Raw genomic sequence first — 25,398 nt, 5'->3', positions numbered from 1 at the left:
GTTCCTTTCCTTTTTTTAAAGAAACCTTTATTTTCGGTCACGAGAACGCCAGATCCGCGAAAGATCTCGCGAGACTGATCATTTTAACCCAAATTATCATCTTTCCTCAACCACACCCAGAGTGTTTTATTTTATTTATTTTTTTGTCCTTGAAGTTCATCAGATATAAACCACTGTGTCGCCACGTTATATAAAAAAAAATAATTTGCACAATGTGCACAATGAAGAAACAACTTGTAAACCTCGCGAGAGTTTCACAAATTTAGGGATCCCGTTTACGACCAAGATGGGCGTGATAAAACAAGATCAATATTTTTAACTAGAAAATTTCAAACGAAATTTTGAGTGTGCCTGATGCTCGCTGCCGACTAGTATCCCCACCGTGTGTGATGTATCATTGAGGTTGTGTGTGTCGTAGGTTTATAAGATTAATTAATTGATTAATTGATTATTTGAATATTGAACATAGATATGATGATTCTGTAGTAAATCAACTTTTATTTTGCATATGGCCAACAACAAACAGACACAAAAAAGAAAGAAAGAAAAAAATCCTATGCTACAATAATTTTTAATATTTTCCATGAAGTAACACATACCAATTGTACTTTTGCATATTGATAAGCGGAAATAGTCCACGCAACAGTGTGGCCATAACAGTTATGCAAATATTATATGTGTTTATTTTCATTTTGCATTTGTGTTATAATTTCTTTTAGAATTAATTAATCTAAAATTCAATTTAAATTCAACTTGAAAGCCCTAATTACTATATTTATGTTTTTGTTTTTTGTTTTTTAAATAAAATAAATAAAAGTATGCGTGATGAAATGATTCTCAAAGATCATACAATTTTCTCCAGTTCTTTTGAAGATCATATTCATATTTTGATGCGACTGTCAACCTGCTGGCAGAGACTAGAGAGAAGAAAAAAAAAAGAACAATATTAGCAATCTCCCATCATGGACTGCAAAATTTATCATGGTTCCCTAGATACAAATAATTAAAAAAAATAAAAGTCAAGCTTTAAAGAGTCATAAAAAGTTATTGAATTCTGGCCATACATAATCCATCAGAAAATTACTATCCTCCTCCTTCTTCTTGTCATTATTATTATTATTATTATTATTATTATTATTAGTAGTAGTAGTAGTAGTAGTATATTTTTTATAGTCTTGCATGTGACTTTATAGTATGTAAATATATCTATTTTGTATTTTTTACTTTACTTCTTATTTTTAAGCACAGATTTTTTCAGATACTTAGATTACTTCAGATTAAAAATATTAGTTTTATGTTATACACAAATATACCACAATCATCAAATACCACATCATCATGATTTTAATAGTGGGTTTTTTTTTCTTTTTTCAGTCAAATACAGGTTTTAAAACAGTGCTGACGGAGGGGTCAAAGGTCACAGACATTGAATGTCACCTCTTACATGCAGTGATTTCTCTGAATTCTCTAAATCTCTTCATGATATTATAGATTTGACATGGTGAGATCTCTAACTTCCTGTCCTGTTTTAAAATATATTGCAGGCATCAAGTATTTGTCTATTCTATTGGCCAGGTATTTAGAATTTTTAGCATCCGATTTTACATTTAAATACCCCAAATAATTATACAAACATGTCAATGAATGTATCAGTACACTAAGTATTAACATCAATAATTTGTTCATTTCAACCTGTTATGTATTGGTTTAAGTTGTATATGAAATATTTGACCTGGTCTCACAACCTGACTGTGATGACAGGAAATATGATGAATTATTGCATTTTTATTTCAAACACAAAAAAGTGTTTGTTTTTTTCATTAATAATCTCTGATGAAGTAAGTTTACTAGGAAGTTCATGCATTTATGATAAAATAACATTTGACTGTTTTTACATCAGCTGTACCACCTGACATCACAAGTGTTGCAGTCGCCTACAAGAGCTGCATGATGTGACAAAAAAGTCACAATACAATTATTTTGACTGAATTTGCAATATGTGATGTGATTAATGGAAATTATGAGTTTTGCATCACAGTTTTCATGTTCACTGAAAAAAGTGATGATGTGATATTTATTGAGGTCTGAACCAAACAAACATGTTTTCTTTGACCTGGAGAAGATTTTTAGCTCAGATCATCTCTGCAGCTCTACACTACCTCATTATAATTCTGTTTTCTCACACATTTTTCCTTCTTCAAAAAACTGTGATTTGCTTCTGGTTCTGCAATTTGGATTTTGCACTTAGTCATATTGTGATTTTATTGTGATTGTGATTCATTGTGCAGCTCTACTACCTACCAGTTGAAAGTAAGTATTTGGAGCAGCAGTCTCCTGTTTCCTGTTCTCACCTCTTTTCCTCACTATTAAAGTTTGACTGTTACAGTTAGGACACCCCGACATTTCAGAACATACAAATTGCTGGATAAAATTTTTCAGTAATCTCAATAGCTTTACCACTATAGGTCTTGTAATTTTTTTGTTTTGGAAGGTTTCAAACATAAAATCATGTCACAGTATTTTATTTTAACTAACTATCATTAAAATATAATTTGTAATAGTTTTCTCTTACGGTTGCACCACCTGACATTTTGGGGGGTTTGAGATGTTAAAACATAAAATATATTATTTGAATGTTCAGATTTTTTTTAACTAAACAGCCTCCACAGTATACAGTGATGTCTGCCATGAATTGATTCAATTATTTTAAAAGGAAATTTTGCACTTGGACACAAAAGTCTGTCACTGACCCTGATATAAATGCAGGGGTGGAAGTAACTAATTACAAATATTCTAATTACTGTAATTAAGTAGTTTTTGGCGTACTTGTAAGATTTTCAAGTCTGCACTTAAGTATGCATTACAAGATGTAATCTACTTAGTTACTTTTAAAATCTTAGTGAGTACTGAGTATGATTTGAGTTCATATCCAAACCTTTCATCTGAATTTTAGTAGCCAATCAGGTCATCTGATCACAAACAAGCCAATAAAAACATGACATACAAGTGAAAAACAAAACAAAACACTGCAGCAGCACACATTTGGAGTAAGGATGTTAATGATTCATTATTAATCAATTAATTGCTGTTAAAAATTTAACTAATTCAAAATGTATTGATGGGTTGAATAGTCGTGGCAGTAACTGCCAAAAAACAGCTTTAGGTCAATCCACCAATCAGAGGACAGGACCAACCTGCAGTTGGTGAAATTGGCCAATCACCTGTATGTTACAGCAATCTGAATACTGAAAGGACCAAAAGAAAGAAAGAATTTAACCTGAAGCAAATCAAGGTTTGAAATTTATGAACAGTTAAAATAGACAGCAGACTAAAGTGTCAAAATTGGACACAGAAAGACAAAGACAGATAGAAATGGACAGAGTGACAGAGACAGACAGACAGTCATTTTAAACTGTTAATTACTTCACACTTTGAGCTGATTCAGGTGTAATTGTCTCTGTATGAGGTTTGAACTGCTAAGAACTCAGGTTGATGAAATTGACCAATCACCTGTGTGTAACGGCACAGTCAATGTCAAAGTCAAAAGGCAAAAGTTGAGACAATGTAGCTCTCCAACTCCAGCTGTTTACAGCTAAAAACTACATATGGTGAGCGAGAGGACACGTTGCCGAACGCGATGGTGCAAATTTTATTTCTGTGGTGTGAAAAATGAGGCCACCACCACATTTGGAAAAAACTGGAATTATCTGCTTTCTTCCAGAAATTTTGTCTCTCGCTTAACATGGGAGTGAATGGGGCAGTTGGTTGGACTTGTTGTCCTGAAAGACCTCGGCCAACCAAAACCATTTTGTCCATTTGCTTTGGCGGTCACACCTCTGTGACCAACATGACTTTCCCTACAATCTGATGTACAATCTGTGTATGTTGAGAGAACACTGTGGCCGCGAGTTTAAGAGAACATTTCTAGATGATTTTACAGCTCCTCTCCACATCCGGCGCAAGAAAAATAAGAAGAAAAAGTACAGAGGATTATATATAATAGCCTCCTCAGGCACACTGAAAAAGTAAACAACTGAGTTTTAACAACCATAATAATAATAATAATAATAATAATAATAATAATAATAATAATTTAGGCAACAAAATTAGCTTCACCACAAATGCCTCATGTGTATAAAAATAACATCAAATAGAAACAAATAAATGCATATGAATTCATAAAAACCAGGGGTTACATTTTTTAAACATAATTTATGATAAATTCAGGTATTTTGATCCTGAAGAAAAACCTCATATTAAATATTTTTAAATGTCAAACGTCATATTTATTTATTTCAGTGAAGGCAGTTATAAACATCAGAGCACATATCTATGACAAATCTGCAGCTGAAGAACAAGCCTTTAAATACCAGATTTACAGGTAGCAGTTATTGAAATCGAATATGAAGTTAAATTTGAGTCTGTTGAATTTTGTAGATGCACATAAATTATTTCATTAAGGATTTTAAAGTCTTTTCTTTGCATTCTGACATTGTTGGATATGCTCAACATGTTGCTCTTATTGCAGTGATTTTTTTTCTGTGTCAATCAAATTAAGATTTCTTTTTACTGGGGCTTGATGGAAAACTGTTCAGAAACTCTTGTGCTGCAGCAGCTCTTGATTCCAAAGAACTTCTAATTTCTCAAATTTTCTCTGAGGACCAGTGCTAACATGGCTCCTCTGGAGACAATCCAAGCTCCAGTCACTATGTATTTGATCATTTAATACAGACTGGATAGTGTGTGTTATTGTATGATGAAAACACTGGGAGTACTGGGAGAAATTTGGCATTGAAGTTCTGATGGAAAACGCAGGAAATATGAAGATTTCTCAAACATTTTATTTGTACAGAAACCAAACAATCAACCAAACAGTAGAGATTGCACAGCGGGCTCACAGAAATGACAGCTGGACTGCACTGTGGCTTCATGTGCTGCAGAGAGCTTCAAAATAATCCAAGCTCTGGAGAAACAGATCTACAGATTCAGTAGCGTCTCACATCAAAGTCACAACAGTGTAATACTCAACAAAAACTCTATTTTAATGCAATGGAGCAAAAGAGAACTTCACAGAAATACTAAATCAATTTGTCAGTATGGGGAGTTTTTACCTGTAACAGTCTCAGTGTGCATGAGGATGGCTTTTGACACAGTTATTACAGACTTCACACCAAAATCAAAAATATATATATTTTCCCCTGGCCTGTAGTGCTATTTATTTAGATTTTTTTTTTGGTGTGAATTTTGGATTTTTTAGCCATATAGCCATAGAGAGAATGCAGATATCTCTACTCTGTAATGCACATCAAAAAAATCTAGACGCATAAATAGCAGCAACAGACCAGAGTTAAAATATGTCTTTTTAAATTTAGGGATGAACTGTCCTTTTAAATAATTCTAACAACTGTAATGTGGTACTTTAAGAAAATACCCACAAAATGAAAACAAAGATCTTCAACTGTTGTCATAAAAAATAACATACTATAATATGTTATACAAGATGTTAATAAATGGAGCTGACTATAAAGCCAATTGCAGCTTGATCTAATAAGACCCTCTGCTGTAACAGAAAATGAACAGTAAACATTACATGTACAGAACTGGAAAGTGTGTTCATCTTTTTCTAACACAGGTACAGGCCAGATGTCAGTTTGAGGATAAAGTGCAGGTCAGAGGGATGATTTGTGCATCATTAGACAGAAGAGTTTTATAGAGGACAGTGTCGCTGTCAGTAATAAACAACAGTGCCTAAGTTCAGGGTCTGTAGCTTTTCTGTGTGACTGATGATATGAGTGTGCGAGTACAAAGTACAGGTCTGGAGTATATTTTGATATATATGTCTATATGTGTCTGAGCAGAAGTCTTGCTGCTGGAGGAAGTGTTTTTCTCTTGTAACATTTACCTCTGTGTCCCCTCCAGGCCTCTGAAGTTTTCCCACAGGCAGCAGGTGAAGTCAACTAGTTGAGACATCTGATATGCTTCACTTATGTATCTACTTTGAGCTAATGAACTGAGTCAAGAAAGTTTCAGGTGTCTCCCAGCTCACTCCAAAATCAATAAGACATTTTCCCTCATACCTATAGTGCTATATAGTTATCTAGATTTTTTGGGTGAGAGTTGCAGAGTTTTGGAGAAATCAGCCCTAGAGATGCCTGCATTCTCTCCAAGATAATCAAAGCACCAAAAAATACATTTGCAAAACTCAACGTCTCTTTCCAGAAATGATGAGCCAAATAGGTCAAAATAACCCACAGACTTTGTTGTAAGCAAATGTGATAGAATTGACCAGAAGTACTTTCAAACTTACAGGAAATACTTTCTTTCTATCAGATCAAATACAATAGTATTTTTTTTACTTTGGTGTTATCTGTTACTTTAATTTGTAAGTTTAAATTTACAGTCACTTTTCAGTTTGTGTGGGAAACTATAGGACCTGGTAATGAAAGTTTTATTCAAGCAGGATGAGATCACGGGTGAATGTTGGATTATATACAGTACGAGCAGCAGCGGCTGGTGAATTTTTCTCCGGGGGGGCTATAGTGAAAATCAGGCAAACATGTTAATGTATCGCAGTATTTTAATGTACAAAAAGGACTTTTATTTGTACTTGCACAAATTAACATGTTTTATAAACTAATGGAACTTACTTAGTTAAGGTAAGTTAAGTTACTTCAATTTGTGCAAATCCTTTATAATAATATTTTATTTTGCAATTTATGCTGAAAGACTAAAGTCAGCAAAAAGTACCTCAATAAGTATGAAAGAAATCTGATACCACAAACCTTTAAACAATGAAAGAAAAATAATGAACACGCTAAAACATTAGAAAATAACAGGATTTAAGAATAAATAAATTAATTAATAAAAAAAGGCCTTCTTGTGGCTTAAATTTTACTTTTTGTCCATAAATTCTCCCAGAGAGATGTAAATGTCTCAGTGACTCTGTGGTTAAATGTCTTTGACAGGTTTATATAAAGTACCTGCTTTAAGGAGTGTCACACACTGTTTAAAAGTTTGTAAAAACCCAACACCACACATTTCTTCTATCATCTGCAGTGAGGGAATGTAACTAAGTACATTTACTCAAGTACTTTACCTAAGTCCAATTTCAAATTACATCCATATTATATTACTTTATAGTTGTACTTAACTTTTTTACTCCACTACATTTACCTGACAGGTACAGTTACTAGTTACTGACAGGAAGTATTTTACTGCAGAGTGGTTACTTTTACTTTTCATACTGATAACAGCTGATAATGTTTACATACTTTTACTCAAGTTAAGGTTTTAATTGCAGGACTTTTACTTGTAGTGGAGTATTTTCACAGTGTGTATTAGTGTTTATACTGAAGTAAAGGATGTGAATAGTTTCTCCAGCACAGCTCATCTGTCTCAAGATCAGCTGGTCTCAGAGTGAGGCTGAGTTCCACTGTCACTATGTTCTCCTCAGAGAGTTTATCATCTTCATCTGACCGTTGTTGCTTTATAATGTCAGCTGATCAGGTCCAGCTTCTTTAATTCTAATGTTCTCCTCTCAAGACACGTTGTTTCTGGTGACTTCACGGATTTTATGTCTCCAATGTAGCAGCTGACAGCTAAACTCCTCAGATGAGCAACACATCTCACTCTGTTGTATTAATTATCAGATGTAGATCGAGCCAGTCGCTCTCTGCTGCCACCCAGAGGTTGATGATGTATAAACCAGCAGCATTCAGATGAATGCTGAGGTCACAGCTTCTGTGCGCCTCATCAACCTGCTGTCTCTTGTATTGAGAGGATCCAACTGCGTATATACAACTTATAGCGAGAGTAATTGGACGAAAAAAATTGTGCCCCAAGCCGGAAATACGTGACCTATCCGTAACTTTAGACATCATAACCTACACATTATTGTCGTTGCTCATTTAAAGAAATATACAGTATAAATTTTAAAGTAATTAAGTCTTCTTCACTGAAGTTTTAAGATGTGGGGAGAGGTGAGGCGGTGCCCTCTATTGACCAGCCACCACTGAGTACAAGTCACAACACTGGCAGACCTCCACGCTCCATACTTTGTTTTAGCACTGTGTCTGCCCTGGAGAAAGATCTGGTTGATTTCATTATCATTCTGGTAAAGAGAGGGAAAAAAAACGCTCAGATTGTCACATCTCTGATGACGCTTAGCCCTGGATGCAGCAACAGCACACAATAGTGTCTTGGACTTTTTTTGGTGGAACACTTGCATATGAAGTGAGCCCTGCAGCTATGTCAAAGACAAACTGCTGAGAACACAATAAGAATGGAACTTGCACCGTTTGCACCTGCATATTGCTTTGTGAAACAGTCACAGCTTGGTTAGGAACTAAAAATTCAACCCCAATTCCACTACAGAATGCAATCATTTTCACCTATATTCAACTGATTATAATACAGTAATGGGATATTTAATGTTAAAACTGAATAACTTTGAGAATCATTGTTCTTTAACTGTTGGACTATTTGCCCACACAGTTTTTTTTCACAAAGTGATGACCCTCACCCCATCCATGCTTGTGAACAACTTAAGACTTTCAAGGATGCCCCTTTAGGATGTCTCTTTTTTTTCTGAGCATTCCACACTTTTCTAGTCTGTCGCTGTCCCAACTTTATTAAACATGTCAGAATGAGTGTATATTTACAAGAAAACAAAAAAGTTTGTCAGTTTAAAAATTTGTCTTTATACTGTAATCAATTGAATACAAGTTGGAAATGATTTGCATGTCACTGCATCTGTTTTTCTGTATTTATGTTTTACACAGTGTCCCAACTTTTTTGGAATTGGGGTTACACTTGGCTAGGAAAAGATCATGGTGTGTATTAAGTAACAATAAGAGAATGACCACTGTAATATGAGGAGTGATGGAGTTCATGTCAGGAGGATGATGGGGGTGGATGCACGGCTTTGACTGCAGTTTGATCCCCATGTTGAGCACACTTTCTTTTTCCTAAACCATAATGTTTTTTTTTTATGTTTTCCAGGAATTCTTGAATATCTTGCAATTGTCACAGGACACGGAAATACAAATCTATTGTGTGTGGAACCAATCACATTGCAAACTTTGAATAGTAATTTAGATAGAGTTCACATGTTCTCGCCCTGGAACACCAACCATAGCTTGAGCTCAAGCATTAAAATGGCTCACGGTCAGGTTAGGGTTAGTGTAACTTGCCATTTTCTGTGCATGAGCTGCTAGCTCGGGTATTGTTGTTTCACATAGCAACAGGGACACTGAAACCTTTAATGTGCAGATAGCAGAAAGGGAGAAGAATGCCGACTGAAATAGTCAGCCAATGGCAGGCTGATTTTAACAGCCTCCACCCGGTGAGTCAGACTACAGTGTTGGTCCACTGGTCAGGAAAAGAGACAGACTGCAGCATAAATGAGTGTGGCTTTGTATTATATTCAATGAATACACACACACACACACACACACACACAGTTTACACACCATTATTTAGTTGTCTACCACTCTTGAGAATTGGGACAAATCGTGTCCACCAAAAGACACTGTCCTTGAGAATGTTTTATTTAAGGAATTACATATATGAAATATATTTAATTTTTTGGCATGTTTTGGTTTGCTTGAATTTTTTCCATCTCTAAACTTGATCTGTGTCACCCTTCTCCCAGACAAGAATTCAGTTTCAAACAATTTAAAAAAGCCTTCAAAATCTAAAACTAACAGTAACTACTGATAATATATGTGTACAAATGTGCTACAATATAATAGAATTTGTGTAAATTCTGTCAGATTTTTGCAAAAACATGATTTAATCAGGCATAAAAAGGGCTAGTTATACCGTAAGGTCCCCTGTCTCACTCCCTGGTTTAAAAAGGCATAAATACTGCTCAAGCACTGGTAAACTTTCTATTATTTGCCAAATTGATTAAATAATATTGCTATCAGATGAGTCTAAACAATAACATGTCAACTCTGTAGACCTTCTAAGTCAAAGCTAAATAAGAATCATGGCTTATAAATGTGTATTTTGATTAAAAATAACATGGCTACTCACTATGACTGTAACAATTTGTCACCTCTGTAAAACATCAACTTAGTCAGACTTTCCATCTGACAGAGCTGACATCTTCATTAAATCAGAAAATGAATCACTAGGAGGTTGACCCATTATAAGGTTTAATAGCCACGAGTTTGATCTTTTTAAATATTTTTACAGGATAAAATCAAACCCCATCAAAATACAATTGTGTCCCGGTTCTCAAGAATGAGTGTTTTATGAGTAGGCCACTTGTGTTTGATATTGATCTGTGAGTACTGTAGGGCTTTATAGTTCACACAAAATGATTTAATGTTGCAAACAGTCAACTTGACATCAAGCCGGAGTCAGTTCTTTAGTAAAAGCTGCTGTACATGATGCCATCTGCCACTTCAACCAACCCCCTGCGTCTACAACTGGGATGACCAGTAAAACAAATCCAATAAAAGGGGAAAATACTGATTGTGCAAAACATTTGGCACCAGTTTATTCATCATTTTTAACTTAACACAAACTAGATCACATTTTGCCAAGAATTTCAGTGCAGATATAAAAAAAGAAAACATGCATACTAAATATACTGTGACAAAAGTCTTTGTGTCTGATTCTCCACACAAAAAAAAGAGCAGAACAGCATCATGTGCTTGCGGTGGTGAGCCGACAGGCTGAAAGTAAAAACTGATTTTTTTTTTTTTTTACACTGACAAGAAATGTTAACCTCCTCATAACATCACTCAAATGGGAACTCCCGAGGATGAACCCTTAGCTAGCCTAGAATTAAATTACAAATGTCCAACAACACATGATCACTAATTTGCTTGAAAAGGTTTTCTAACTCAGGAAAGACACACACCAACACTCACACACAACACCGACAGATTAGATGCTTTCACACAAAAAAACACAACAAAACCAGAGGGTGGGGGCACTGGGAGGACTGCTCCACAACACAGGAGATAAAAACAAAATTAAAGGTCAGACTCATGTCAAACTGATTTTGCAAAAATCTAGTGGTTATGTCAGTCACTTCTAGAAAAATAGATTCTCTTTTTGCTTGTAATAATTCGGATGAAACTTTCAAACATGTTCAGTGGCAGTCTTTCTAGTGCCCCTGTTGGCAGCACAGAGGACATATGGGAAAACAAAACCTCCTAGTAATCAATGTCAAACACAAGGTCAAAGGTGAATTTGGAAGCATCAGAGAAGCGCAGAGGACAAGGACTGGACGATGAACTGTGACGCCACATCAACATGCTAGGGCAAACAGGAAGAGATCTAGAAAAAACAAAAAGAAAAACACAACAGGGAGACAAACCTAAGGTTAAACAGCAATGGAACACAGACAGGAGAGAGAAAAAGAAACCAAGAATGATCATCTGTGTGTGGGGTCGATTACAGTCTAAACACTCAACAGTCAGTGTCAGGGACAGAGTGAGGACGAGCCACATGCTACCAGGGACTGAGGTGGAAGACAACACAGCAACACACACACACACACACACAGACACAAACAAAAGACAGTCTAAATAAAATGCCAGAGTCAGTGACACATCACACCAGGCTTCTAGAGCTCTGGAGCAGCAGCTACAGTCCAGCACGCTCTCTGAACACAGCTAATCACATCTGAAGCTGGACAGTGCCACTGGAATACTGACTGTTTTATACTAATCGGTTATAATCAATCATTATGACTGCCAATCAAATTAGAAAATTTTAAAAAGTTTAAATAAAGTTGCATACTACATGCTACTTTCCATTCCATTCGAGTTTCCATTCATTTCTGCCAATGATAGATATGAAAATCTATCAGCAGACTGTGAACATGAACTGACTGATTTTTGTCACAGTTATTTTACTGTAGCTCAGTTGTGGAGTTTTATTGTAGATTAGAAAAGTCTGCATTGCTTCACTCCAAAACACAAGTGCAACTTTGACAGAGATTAACACTGACTTTCTGTTCCTTCTGATGAACTAGACCATTTGTACAAGTTTCTCCAGTTTGCCGTTTGATTTTCATGCCATAAAGAAATGAATGGAAACCAACTGTAACAAAAGAAAAAGTGCATGTGAAAGTACACAGCGTGCATCTGACAATGGTCTGTAAAAAATGTCCTAGTTCATTAAATTTGCATTTTGTTTAGGAGATGTTACCTCTACTTATGACTCTTCATTGATGATGATGGATATTATATTCAATCTGACAATGCTTTATTTCTGACAGCTTTCATCTTATATATATATATGTGTGTGTGTGTGCGTGTGTGTGTGTGTGTACACACATATTATATATATATGTGTGTAGTCAAAACTTTGGACACATTTCTAATGTTTTTTCTTAATTTTTCATACTAAATGGTCCGGATCATACCAACAGTGAGCAAAGCTTGCATCAAAGCAAAAGGTGGCTACTTTGAAGAATCTAACATATCAAAAAGCAAAGGCAGGTGGTTAGGGGAGGACCACGGGTGGAGGAATAAAAAGCAAAAAGACTCTCACACACTGTCTTCCACACTTGTGATGTAAGATTTAATGGCGATGTTATTACAAGTTTTAATGTCTATGGTACTAATCTATAATGCAGGGAAATGATAAAAATAAAGAAAAACATTGAATGAGAAGGTGTGTCCAAACTTTTGACTGGGGTGTGTGTATTTTTTATATATATAGATATATACATATATGAACAAAATATAAATACTCCTGCTGAAGATACACACACTGTAGTATATTGTGACTAAATCCCATGTACAGCGCCCTGCTGCCTGAAATACTCATGGAACATCACACATGGATTAATCCACCACCTGTGAATCCACCATGTCTTTGAGTAACATGTTATTAAAAACTACAGCGGCTAGCTTTCATAAGATTTACATCATCAACAGGAGCCACAGGCTGGGGACAGAGAAAGACAGACAGACAGAATAGGGAAGTGAGACAGACTAACACATGATTGGTTTTGGTCTTTTCATTGAATTTTTGGACTTGGGTCTTTAAAATATGTCTGTTTCTGTTCAACTCATGCAGCCAGTGTGACCCGGTAAAACTTAAACAAGGTCCAGCCCACAGAGAACACCGGCCAGCTACTGACCTCTGATGTGAGCAAAAAGAAGCCTCCTATGAAGAGGTATGTACCTTGAACCACAGAGACAAAAAATGAGAGCCAATTTAGATGGTCCTCAGTAAACTATAAAAAGTACCACCAAGGATGTTGCCCTCAAATGGCTGACAAAGTATAAATAGTTCCTCCATGCGTTTATAGTACCAATTCTAATATTTCACCTCAACACATAATGGACCTACAAAGTACTATTTTAATGGTAAATGGTATGTCTGTAACACCATTTATCTGCAACATGGCTGCTAATAACAACAACAGACAGTGGAGTTAATGCCTGGCTTCCATTATTCAAATACTGCAGAAGGTTGTCAGTAGTCCCTCATGACCTTTCCACTAATAAACAACAGGCACAGAATCACACACAGATGGATCAGCTATGACTACAAAGTCCCTGATACATAATCATGATTTTTGTGCAATAGCAAGAATGCTTTGGTACACATTATACCAAGAAACATCCAGCGCTAACAGAACATTAAGTAAGAGGGACAATATTATATAAAACATAGTGACCTTTGACATGAATGACCCTGTTGCAAGTGAGAGATTCTCTTAAAACCCTGCTTATACACATAGATTGACTCAATCTTTGGACTTGGACCTGGAATCAGTTTTAAATCTAGTTCTAGTTCTAGAAATAGAGCCAGGACTTCGCCTGGTGAAAAGTTATTGACTATTTCTTCAAACACAAAGACAGGACCAACAGGCACATGTTGAAATGGACTTTTAGAATAAACTATGCTCCCTGTGTTTTTGGAAAAATGAGTGATTTATTCAGATGAAGGCATGTATAACAGAGAGGGGCTTCTATGAAGTCTGTAGCAGCACTGATGGATCCTACACACACACAGTCCATGCCACATGACACGTAAGTACACATCACCAAAAGGAAACAACGCTTAACAGTTAAGGAGAGGAGGACACACACCAGGAGATCAAATGGAGTTGTTGGACTTTACATTTGTTTTTCAAAATAATTTCAATTCAGATAAATAATTTAGGCAATAAATAGTTCCCCAACACACTGGGGAAGTATAAAACCTATATAAAAATAGAAAAGGCATAATAGTTTAAATATACATCTCAATAATTGTCTCGCGTCCTAGGTCTATAAAAAAAAAAAAAAACACATTCTTGCAAGTCTAAGCAACTAACAGGTTCGTCTTGAGCAATTTGACATTTATATGAATTCTCCAATCACAGAAGATATTCAGTGAGAGACATAGTGGTGTAGCCCTCTATAGATTAGCTAGCTGCTAGCTAGCAGGACAGTAGCTGAGGGATGTTGATGATTTTTCACAAAACACCTGGATTCAAGGTAGAAACTAACTAAAATCATAAAATGTATTTATACAAAGCATTACATCTGCATTAGACAGACTCTCATAATTAAGATGAGTGGAACGAGCCTGTGACGTTTGTTTTTATTGCCAAATTTCACAGTATTGCTAGCTACAGCTGACGGTTGGTCTTCGCAGCCGCATCAGCCCAACCTGTCAGTCAGAGTGCAGACGCACAGGAGGAGCACCACCAAAACATGCTGTGTTTAAGTCTATACTTCACAACTACGTCACTACATGCAACTTCAACTGCATTAGAAATGTGTCACTAACCTCCAGATAAAGAAAAATACAAGAAATGCAATGATGTGCATGCAAATATCCACGTCATACAGAAATCAATTCCAGCCAAGGTTTTGTGTATATATAGATATATATATGTGTAAAAAAAAAAAGACGCTATATGCTAACCTGAGGCCACTTGATAAGTGTGAGCCATGCAACCACCGCTACACCCACTCAAGTCAGATATAAGCGAGCACTGATGGCTTTGTTCAGACTGCAGGCAAATCAGCTTTGTTGCTCAAATCAGGTCTTTAAATGCACAATATGTAAATTCTGCTGCTAGTGGCCTCTCTCACATCAAAATAATAACAATGACATCTTAAATAGCATGGGCTGACGGGAGTTGTTTTCTTCGCCGTTAAACAACTACCATTGCCAATGGAAATCTACTTGACATGTTTAAGGACGACGTAATGTAATGTAACGTAATGTATTAAAATTGTTTTCACTTAATGCTTATTCATGTTTGCCAACTTCCTTCCATATTATGACATATCTGATGTATCCTATGTTTTCCCAAAGTTAGAGCAACTAATGGCTAATAAGAAACACACCGTTACTTTGAATACTTTATGGATTTCTCTGTATTTGAACATTGTTGGTAACATTGTTGGATATTCTAAGTACACAAATCAACAAAATGTATAAGATAGGTCTAGCATTTGTAGGTACTTTAAAGCAGAAATGTTACATATTACAGCTTTAAGACAGATTGTTCACACTGTTATTTATAAGTGGTCATATTGGATTTGTGTGTCCAACCATCAACAACCTATTTGCATGTGTTGCTGTGGTAACAACACAGGTGTCAGTAACTATTAGTGAGGAGAGATGGAGAAAGCCTAAACAGAAACCTCCTCCCAAAGTGCTTACAGACAATTTATTTTAGCATCTGTTCACAGATTGTTTCTCTCCATACCACTCTGCTAGTAGCAGCAACGATATTGCTCAGCTGCTTTGATGCACTGACATGCATGATGTTGTCATGTTTGTTGAGTGATATAAAAGACACTTCGGTCAGATTTGACCGGCAACAGCGTCCAAACTGAGAAAGCCATCCACTGTAGAACTCGGATTGGAATCACATTTAAAACCACCCCCAAATTTATCTTATAAGGCAGCTGGATTTGCAAGACCACACAAGAATCCATGTTACCAGGCTTCAAGTTCTCTGTGGTGCAGACAATCAGCATCCTAAGAGGGACTAGTGGCAGCTGTGGGTGTGGTTTTAGATGTGACGACAGCAAGAAATGTCAATGGAGGCATCTTTTCCCAAACAAACAATAGTGGCTTGAGTTTGAGCTGACTGGATGAAGTTGTGCTGTGTCACATGATAGATAGACAGATGGTTCATCCAATCACCTGCCAGGTGTTTTTTGAAAATGCCTGCCATTTCCAAACAGTTTCTAGGGACAACTTCCCAGATGGTTCTGTGTAACAAACCATCTAGTGTGTCAGTTTACCTCCAAATGTGGCTTGAATATAATCTGCAAAAAATTGCATTTCATATGTTTTTTTTTCCTGTCCAAACTTTCTAAAATCAATCTGGATACAATGAAAAAGCAAAAAACAGGATTTGGGCTGGCAGTCTGAACAAGACCAAAGTGTCATGTTGAGATGTAACTCAGAAACAGGTGGCAGTCCAGTTAACAGCGATAACCACCTGAGTACAACAGCTCCCTGCTCCCTCTATCAACAGCAAGTGTTTCAGAATGAGGACAAATATGTCTAAATGCCATCTGCATGTTTTGGTGGAGCTCCTCCTTTTCTACTTTACCTTGAGCCTTACAACTAATTGAGGTGGATAATACATACAGTGTCTCCAATTTCAGAGATAATACAGATACCTAATACAGAAGTAGGGGAAATCACATATTTGGTTTGTGAAAATGTAAAAAGAAAACCTAGCAATGATTTCTTAATCTGTCTTTTCCAGCTGCTTTCAGGAGTTTGATGCTGGGTCTGGGTGGTGCAGGGGAAGGTGAACACTAAGTAAAAACAGATGGATTTGGCACCTGACTGTCAATGTGCAACACATCCTAACAATCAACTCATATGTGTATTAAGTACCACAGCAAACTGATAACATTTCAACTTAAATGAAAATACACCTGTTTGTTAAAAGGAAAACAAAGTGCGTAAACCACAACATAACACAGGAAGAATCCAGTCTAGCCTGAAAAATCTTGCATGTAGCTTCATGTGTCTCTTTGCCTGGTCATGTTATAATGACCAGGAGAGGCAGCAGCGCAGCAGACATCACCCTGTAATGCACAGACAAGTTTCTGAGTGGACCAGTCTTAGTTGCTTATTCATACTCCACTTACCATAACACCACCCTGCCTAACTAAGTCTGCAGTGCCTCAGCACGTTCAGTAGGGCTTGCTGTCGTTCTTCGAGCGCTTCAGCTGCACCTTCAGCCTCTTCATACCGATCTGGAAACCATTCATTGACTGGATGGCTGCCTGTGATGACACGGGGTTGTCATAGCTCACAAAGCCTGAGGGAGAAATACAAACAAAAGACAGCTTAAAATAGTTCTACATGAACAGGCCATTTTATTATTTGGTAATACAAATACAGGGAACTAAAAAAGAACATTCTATGCTCTGCTTAGTGCCAGACTGTGATGCCAAAAGCACACTAAACCCCAGCAGATCTTTACTGTATAACCTCTGATGAAGAAATGTCTCTTACAAAAAAATGATACCAAAGACTGAGGCAGAGAATGATCTATAGTGATGTGATGACCCTCCCTTCTTTTTTTAGTTTCCTTGCGTAGGGGCAGGCAAGAACAGCGTTCAAAGTCCATCACCAATATGACCTTTGAAAAATAATTTTGAGTGAGCAGTGAGCAAGGGCAGTCTCAAAATAACAGATTCAGTCATGCTGAGTATATGACACGTATGGAGAGGATGGGGACTGTTTGCATGTTCATGAACCATTGAATACTAAATAAAGGCAAGGTGTGGAGCTATATGAAAGTCATTTTAACAAGGTATTTAAACTTATTTTGCAAAAAAAACAAAAAACATAAAACAGTCATTTACACTGTTTAAAACATGAACGGAGGTGAAATTTAAATGTACTTAATGTCGATGCAAAATCCCACAAAAGTCTCAATACCTGATTCACTTGTTTGTTCGGATTCATAAAAGCCACACAAAACAAACCATAAAGTAATTTTATTATACTTAAGAGTTCAATCTAGCTGAGTTAGTAGTGATATTGTTGGCCAAATTATCTATAACACCAGCTGTTCACATTTACCTTCTGAATAAAAACTTAAAAAATGAAAGGTCTTTGCACAAACACACCTCCTGTTTTCATGTATGTGCAGCAGAGCAAAGTGTAAATGGGCTGAGCCAATCACAGTGAAGCATGAACAATAGCTCAACAAATGAAAGGTGCTTCTCCAGGAAATTATGTTGTTATCTGCACAGACATATATTCACAGGCCAGTCTGGACCTAACGAAAATGGCAGTGATGTTGAAATAACATAGTACCAATCAAAGCAGTCTGTGGTTGTCTGGATAGTGCAGAGTAGTGCGATGTGAAGGAGCAGCTTTTCATACATTGTAAATAACGCATGGATTACAGATACTGTGAGAATCACCCATTCATCAATCATTAATCATAATCATCTATAGATAGATGTTGATTTATTTACCAATGTTCATACTTGGCATCAAAAGGTAAAGCCAATAAAACCAATTTCAAGAAAATACCAAACTGTGGAGTTTCTTGGGGGACTTTTATAGATATCAAATATTTTATTGATCACAAGAAGATTTATATACAATATGAACTCACCAAAACACTTGCTGAGGTTTGTCTGTTTGTCAATGAAGACTTTAGCAGAGATGACATTTCCAAAGGGCATAAACATCTGGAGCAAGTCCTGGTCTCCAAACTCCTGGGGCAGGTGGTAAATGAACAAGTTGGCACCTTCAGGACCTGCCGATCAACAAGTCACTTTTACCAATCATGCAAACATTAAACACACTGACATTTTAACAATTTCAACAACTTATGACTCAATAAATTAATAAAATCAAGCAATAAAATCTAATTCTTTAAAATATGGTTATGAAACCAAATCAAATCAAATCGAATCCTAAACAAATGCAATAACAGCTGTATCATATGGAGCTCCCCCAAAGGGTCATGTGATGTCATTGATGTGGAAACAGATGAATAAACTGAAGGGACAATTTTTTTAACCCAAGCACTGCATGACAATTTCAGAAGAGGACCATCTTTTCAGTGCACATGGTCTGCCACATTAATATCTTTTTCAGTTGCATGACCCTTGGGGGGATCCGTAGTCTCATAAAAGAAATGAATTATAAGAAAAGAAAAATGAAATCAAACGATTGGAATGAGAGTATCTGAGAAGAAGAGCTAACGTTAACACACAAACAAGGACAAGCCTTCTGTTATGGACTTGAGCTTGTTTTAAAGTGGAGCTGTTGACATGATTGTTGGAGGCCATGTCAGAGAGAAGGTGGGGACGTCTTACCGGTGCTGCGACTGTCGCTGGCTGATGCAGCAGATTTAAAACAAGACAGAATCCTTAGCAGAAGGTGAGATCAACACACAACACACACACACAAATATTTCTACCAACCTGCCCATAACAGTACTTAAAACCCAGTAACACAAAATACTGTGGATCATTTACAACTGTTCAGGGTCAAACGCTGAGAATGCTCACAACTTGTTGTTACTGTTAGCTTTCTGTCTTTGATCTGCATGGCAGCCTAATGAGCAGGTCAGTTTGTAGGAAAATAGGCACATTTGGAGAAGTTGCCTGAACTCAAACTCACATTTTAGCCTGAAACTCTTCAAATTTTTGTTTGGTTAATTTGAATCCAAATTGGACTGTATTGGACTGATGAAAAAAAACACATTCATACACAGTAAACAGCCCATGGCTTCTCCTTTAATATCTCCACTCACTTCTTCTGTATTGTCTACCAACCCCATGTCATCTCATCTTTTCTACTCCAGTTCCACAGAACCCACCTTCCTTTTGGCTGCCTGCTGCTGAGACGCTCTGCTGGGACAGCAGGCTCTGGTTGTACAGGCTAGGGAGGGCAGCAGCAGCGTACTGCTGGATGCCTGAGTAGGCTTGGCTCAGTGCCTCCATGGTGTTTCCTGAGCCGTTAGACAAGCCTCCAGAGCCAAGGCTGCCATTCAGCGCTGCCATGCCTGCAATACAAAAATGAAGAGGCAAGTTAAGTGATGTTGAGTTAAATATAATAAACAGTCAGAAAATTCAGTATTTCAGTAAGTGAGGAAGTCATTATCAGGTACAGTTACACAGTTATAAACATCTGGAGGAAGTTTGAGGAAAGAATTACTTTCGTCTTCATACTGGTAGGCTCTCTATGATTTCTTGCCGTTGTACTGGCAGCATAAAACTATGAGAAACCAAAAGCAGCAACATGTAGGCATGTGTGCCTGATGGCAGTTACAGACAGCTAACATCAACACATTTATCTATGAGCCTGTTTACACCTGGTGGTAACATGCATCTTGGGTGATCAAAACACAAGAGGACAGCTCTAAGTACAGGTGTGAAAGCACAAAATGCACACAAAGGATGAATTTTTTGCCTTAATCCAACTGCTCAGACCACATGAGGAGGTGGTCTAAGGTCTGGGAAGGACAACACTCTCAACTGACTTCCTCCAAGTACACACGAAACAGCTGTCTGACTTTTTGGTTCACTGTAATCTAAAATCCATGCATGGGCTCTTACCTATTAAGATAAATAGTAACCGCAATATCACCAGAACTCCTTAAAAAATCATGCAAACCTGAGAGGTGCTGAGTGAGCAGCAACTTAATAAACTTTTGAAACACTATCTACGACAAATTCTTAATTTTTTGAGCTTTCTTATAAATTCGGCAAATACATTAAGTTATTTCTTTTGTATGTAAGTCAAGTGTGAATTTTGATAAGATTTTTTAGTTAAGTTTTAGTCTTAATCATTTACCAAAAAATTTAGTGTGTTTTAGTCACATTTTAGTCATTTGTTTTTGTTTTGTTTCAGTCAATATTTAGTCAGTGGAACTGACTAATTGTAGCTACACTTTCAGTCTCTAATTTTAGTTTTAGTCAGTTGTTTTTGGTCACTTTAAATTGCTCACTCCATTCAAAACTGTTTATTCTTTACACTTAAATTAAGTAAAATAAACTGGATAGTGTGGATCTTAAATCAGCAAATTTCGACTCACTGTTACATCAGTTGCCATCTAGTGTTACAACTCACCCCAGTAGTGGGATAGCATGTGGCAATGGAACTCCTTGTATTTGACATTAACTCACATATTCTGTAATTGTGTCTTAGACATCCAGTAGCGTTTTCTTTGTAGTAGACAAATATGGGTACAGTGCATTAAAGTTTGAAAGATCTGGTATGAAACAACTGCTGAGCTACTGATGCTCTAACAATATTTGTCACTACCATCCCAGGTCTTCTCTATCATATAAGGATGAATGCACAAGTCATTAGAGATGCCTCATTATTGGTTATCAGACATTAGTCATATTTATTAACAGACTTTTGTTACATCTTACTGAGGTCTTCTGCCAGATTTTGAGTCATGTTTCACTCAGGTAGACTCTGTTTCAATAAATCAGGAGTTAAAATGTGTAAACTGCGTCATTAAGGCAGATGAGCATTATCTGGGAAACATGACATTTACTGACTCTACATGGAGATAAAACGAATACTGAACTATATTAAATGTATCAGTGCTTTGAGATGCTGATTACTGTGTTCTAATTAGGTTCTCTGCCTGAACAAAGCCAACTATTTCATCTCATTTTTATTCGTCAAAACATAATGCACAAAAATTTTGTCATCATTTTTAGTTGTCAATATTTTATTGTCATAATTTAGTCATGAAATAAAAGGACGTCTTCAAATAATTATTGTCAAAATTTCTGTTGACAAAATTAACAGTGGGGAAGCAACACTTGGTCTTTACAAACTGGAATGATGCACATGTTTAATTGCATATTGAGAGGGGAGGTGAAGCAGCTGTGGCAAATTCTTAATCATTCATGTTTGTAAATTTGGGAATATAGCAACTTCAATACATTAAATTGTTTCCTCTGTTGTAAAAAACGTTGTGTCGAGCATCGCTGTATCAGTGGCTACTCCATGTCTCAAGTGTGTCTTACCTTCCAACATTTAGGTGTCTGAACACACCGTTGAAAGTGATGATGTCTGAACTGAAGCATGTCAAATTTTACAAATACAGTAAACAGTAACCAGTATAAGCTACTGCCTGAGGAGACAAAGTCCCCAGACTCCCTTAAAAAATATCAACATTTTGTGAGTTGTTGTTGTTGTTGAATTAGGAAAAACTTTACAGACTTAGTGAAACCTTGTCTCTGACAAAGTCTTAATTCTTCAGGCCTTCTATTAAATCTGGTAAATGTTGTATATTAAGTTACTTTTAGTCTTTGCAAACAGTAATGATGTGGGAATGTGTTTGCCTGCATATAAGGAAGTGCAGGGAAGTGAGATCTGATCACAAGTGGTCATCTGGAGCACATCTGGAGATGCATTCTAATGCCAGGTGCCTTGGAGCTGTCCACTTATGATCAGATCAACCAAGACACATGTAAATACCAGGTGTAAACAGGCTCAAAGATGCTTTACATGACAAATTCAGAATCTAGAAAGCTGAAACACAATACAGCGACATGGTATAACTTCTGAAAGCTTTCCACAGGTATTACACAATAACTGAGATTTAATTACAGGACATCAGGTACTCTCATTCATTAATACACAGTTCCCTTCTCAGCACAAAACTGTGTGAAATCAAATTAAATTCAGCAGAGGAAGCAATGTTGCCATTTTTGAGTACTGGCCACATTAAAGGGGAAATTCAGCACTTTTCATGTGGATGTCCCATCAGTGTTGATGGTAAATGTAGTCAATTGAATAGTTATAGACTAGGGTGGTGATACATGGCAATGTGGCCATGGGTGCCAGAAGCTTGCATGCAATGCATCCTGGTACATGTAGGCACTGCAAGCACAACTCTGCGAGCAGGAAAAGCCAGCTTTCTCAGGGGAGGAATTTATTGCTTCACATTTATTGCTTCACTTGACTACATTTTCTACCAGCACATGAAAAGTGTTGAATTTTCCCTTTCAGAGACCAATTTACATCAAGCGTTCTGCCTCACAGTAATCTACTCTGTAAAAACATTCAGTCTCACAACAAGCACAGGACTAGTTTAGGGTTGGTTACCTGCCAGCGAGCCCATGTTGAGGCCAGCTCCTGAACCAGCAGCCAGAGACTGCAGGGCCCCCAAAGAAGCCATGGGGTTCACTGATGAGTTGCTGCTGGAGGTGGGGGAGGAGCCTGCTCGAGGAACATTTATTTATTAGATGACACCTTAAACAGAGCTGTACTACAGTGCTAAAGTCTCTGTTAGAGCATTTTCACACCATCATTTTGACTTCACAAAAACTGCAATTTATGATGAGAATTCATGTCTAACAAGCAATTCTTGTCCATTCCTAAAGGCTTTTCATTTATTTCTACATTATATAGTTAATATAATGCACATGCATATATAGTTATACAGATGTTCAACAGTGAGAATATATTTTCTGAGACTGTGTAATGGTTTATGTGAACTTTACTGTTGTTCTATTTTTTTTACCTGAGCTTGTTAGTGCACTTAGTGGGCTGCTAGATGTTGTCATGGCACTGGAGCCTGTGGCCGTGGCCTGTGTGGCAGTCGCTGCTGCTGCTAAAGCAGCCAGGTTCTGCATGGCATTAAGACCTGACAGACACACACACACACATACACACAGTTAAGTTCAAGATCCCACCCGTCCATTCCTCTGACAAACACTGTATATAATACGTGTGTGTACCTGATACAGGGTGCAGGTTGTTGAGTGCGTTCCCCGTTGAGGCCGACTGCTGCAGCAACTGTAAGTAGAGCTGAGAAACAACATGGTGAAGTGGAAGCAACGTTTAAGGGTGAAACTGCTTTGTCAATACACTAATCAGTACATTTTGCATAAACACACACTCACTGCTAGGTACTGTGGCCCCAGGCTGTTGAGCCCAGTGAGATTCCCCCACATGGAAGCAGCACTGAGTTGCTGCATCTGCTGCTGCAGTTGTTGGGCCATTCGCTTCTGCTCCTTGTCCTTCTGAGTGTCTGCAAACTTCACTACGATGGGTGATGAACAGCCCTGAACACACACACACAGGAAATATTTTCTATTCAACATCATTAACTTGCAACATAAGTGCAAGTCAAAAAGCTCTGCTGGTTTGAATGAGTCTTTTTTGTTGGTAATATTTAAATAATAGAGACAATATGATCCACCAATTTTAAAATAAGGGTCACAATCTTAAAACATTACAAATTGATTTTAGTGTGAAGATGAAGTTTACCTCCATGGTCTGGGACTGGTGCATGGACTTGATGGCTGACTGGGCCATTTGTCTCGCTGTGAACGTCACAAATGCACAACCTGAAAGTGAGAACACAATGTGTCATTATTCATACACACTTCTCTCAGGAAAATTCTACTGTGTCAAATTCTCAGTGTCTTTATCCAAGAGTGAACTCCCAAGAGTGGACTGAAGCTAGGCACAATCCTACAGCGCCCCACAATGGTCAGAGGATGCCATCACAATGTTGAAGGCTGTGGAGTTTTACCAACCTGAGCATGAAACACATTTCCCAGATGGTGAAAACTGATGTGAACACAGACACAGTCCATCAACATCGATGGATACAGAACGTTTCACCACTAAACTGAAGTTCAGTTTCAGCTGTATGTAACCTTACAAACAATTAAAAAAAACAACCTTATCATCAACACAGTGAAAAAGGAGTTCTGATAGCATCAGCAGATAACTGATTGGAATATATAATAAAAAAAAAAAAAAACATATATTCACACACATCAGGGTTCAACATTAAAATTCTTGTTCCACTTGCCTGATGAGGCAAGTGGACCTGAAATCTACTTTCCAGAAGTCAATTTTTACTTGCCCCTGTACAAAATGTTTTATTAATTAGCATTTATGAAACAACAACAAAGAAAGGTAATTACCATGTTTAATCCAGGGCTACAATGTCTATAAAATGTCAGAATAATGAAACATGTGTAAGGTGATTTTTAAATGTCTCATTTTGTCAGCCTAAAATCCAAAGATATTCAGAGGCTGAAAACAGCATTTTCTACCATTTTGCTAAAATTACTTTCAATGTTTCCTTTTTGCCACCTGCCCAGTCAGGCAAGTGAGTTGCCAGATTTACTTGCATTAAGTGGCATTTTCCTTGACCCCATGTTGAACCATGCACATATGTCTGAAAGGGAATTTCAGTATACATATAGCCTAGCTTACAGTCATTTTTTAACCCCACAACACTGTCTCCTTCGGGGTGTAAAAAGAAGAGGAAAACACACCACATCACAATGTGGTGACAACGTAGCATGAGGGAAAAGTAGCTTTCATTGCACAAGATAGAGAAAGTTTGTTAAGAGTTTTAACTGTCTACAGGGGAGTTGAACGACATAAACAGAGTGCTTTATTCTACAATGGATACAGTAAAATGACATGCCA

At 37.1% G+C, this 25,398-nt stretch overlaps 1 protein-coding gene across 6 annotated transcripts in view; it reads right to left on the bottom strand.

The window, feature by feature from the left end:
- Positions 1–10,476: 10,476 nt before the first annotated feature.
- celf1 (cugbp, Elav-like family member 1) overlaps positions 10,477–25,398 on the bottom strand; it is a 34,614-nt gene continuing 19,692 nt past the window's right edge. For all 6 annotated transcript variants that reach the window (XM_084722087.1, XM_084722089.1, XM_084722088.1 and 3 more), the window contains 9 exons: positions 24,217–24,296; positions 23,850–24,011; positions 23,685–23,754; positions 23,468–23,590; positions 23,050–23,163; positions 19,796–19,981; positions 18,581–18,724; positions 17,094–17,266; positions 10,477–11,295 (listed from right to left, as the gene is read on the bottom strand). In XM_084722087.1, coding sequence (XP_084578213.1) covers positions 17,139–17,266; positions 18,581–18,724; positions 19,796–19,981; positions 23,050–23,163; positions 23,468–23,590; positions 23,685–23,754; positions 23,850–24,011; positions 24,217–24,296 — 1,007 coding nt within the window. In that variant the 3' untranslated portion in view covers positions 10,477–11,295; positions 17,094–17,138. The remainder of the gene's footprint in view (positions 11,296–17,093; positions 17,267–18,580; positions 18,725–19,795; positions 19,982–23,049; positions 23,164–23,467; positions 23,591–23,684; positions 23,755–23,849; positions 24,012–24,216; positions 24,297–25,398) is intronic.

The sequence above is a fragment of the Lutjanus erythropterus genome, chromosome 1 (assembly GCF_056507025.1).
Source record: "Lutjanus erythropterus isolate fLutEry1 chromosome 1, fLutEry1.hap2, whole genome shotgun sequence".
NCBI lineage: Eukaryota > Metazoa > Chordata > Actinopteri > Lutjaniformes > Lutjanidae > Lutjanus > Lutjanus erythropterus.
This window is presented reverse-complemented; position numbering and strand designations above follow the sequence as displayed.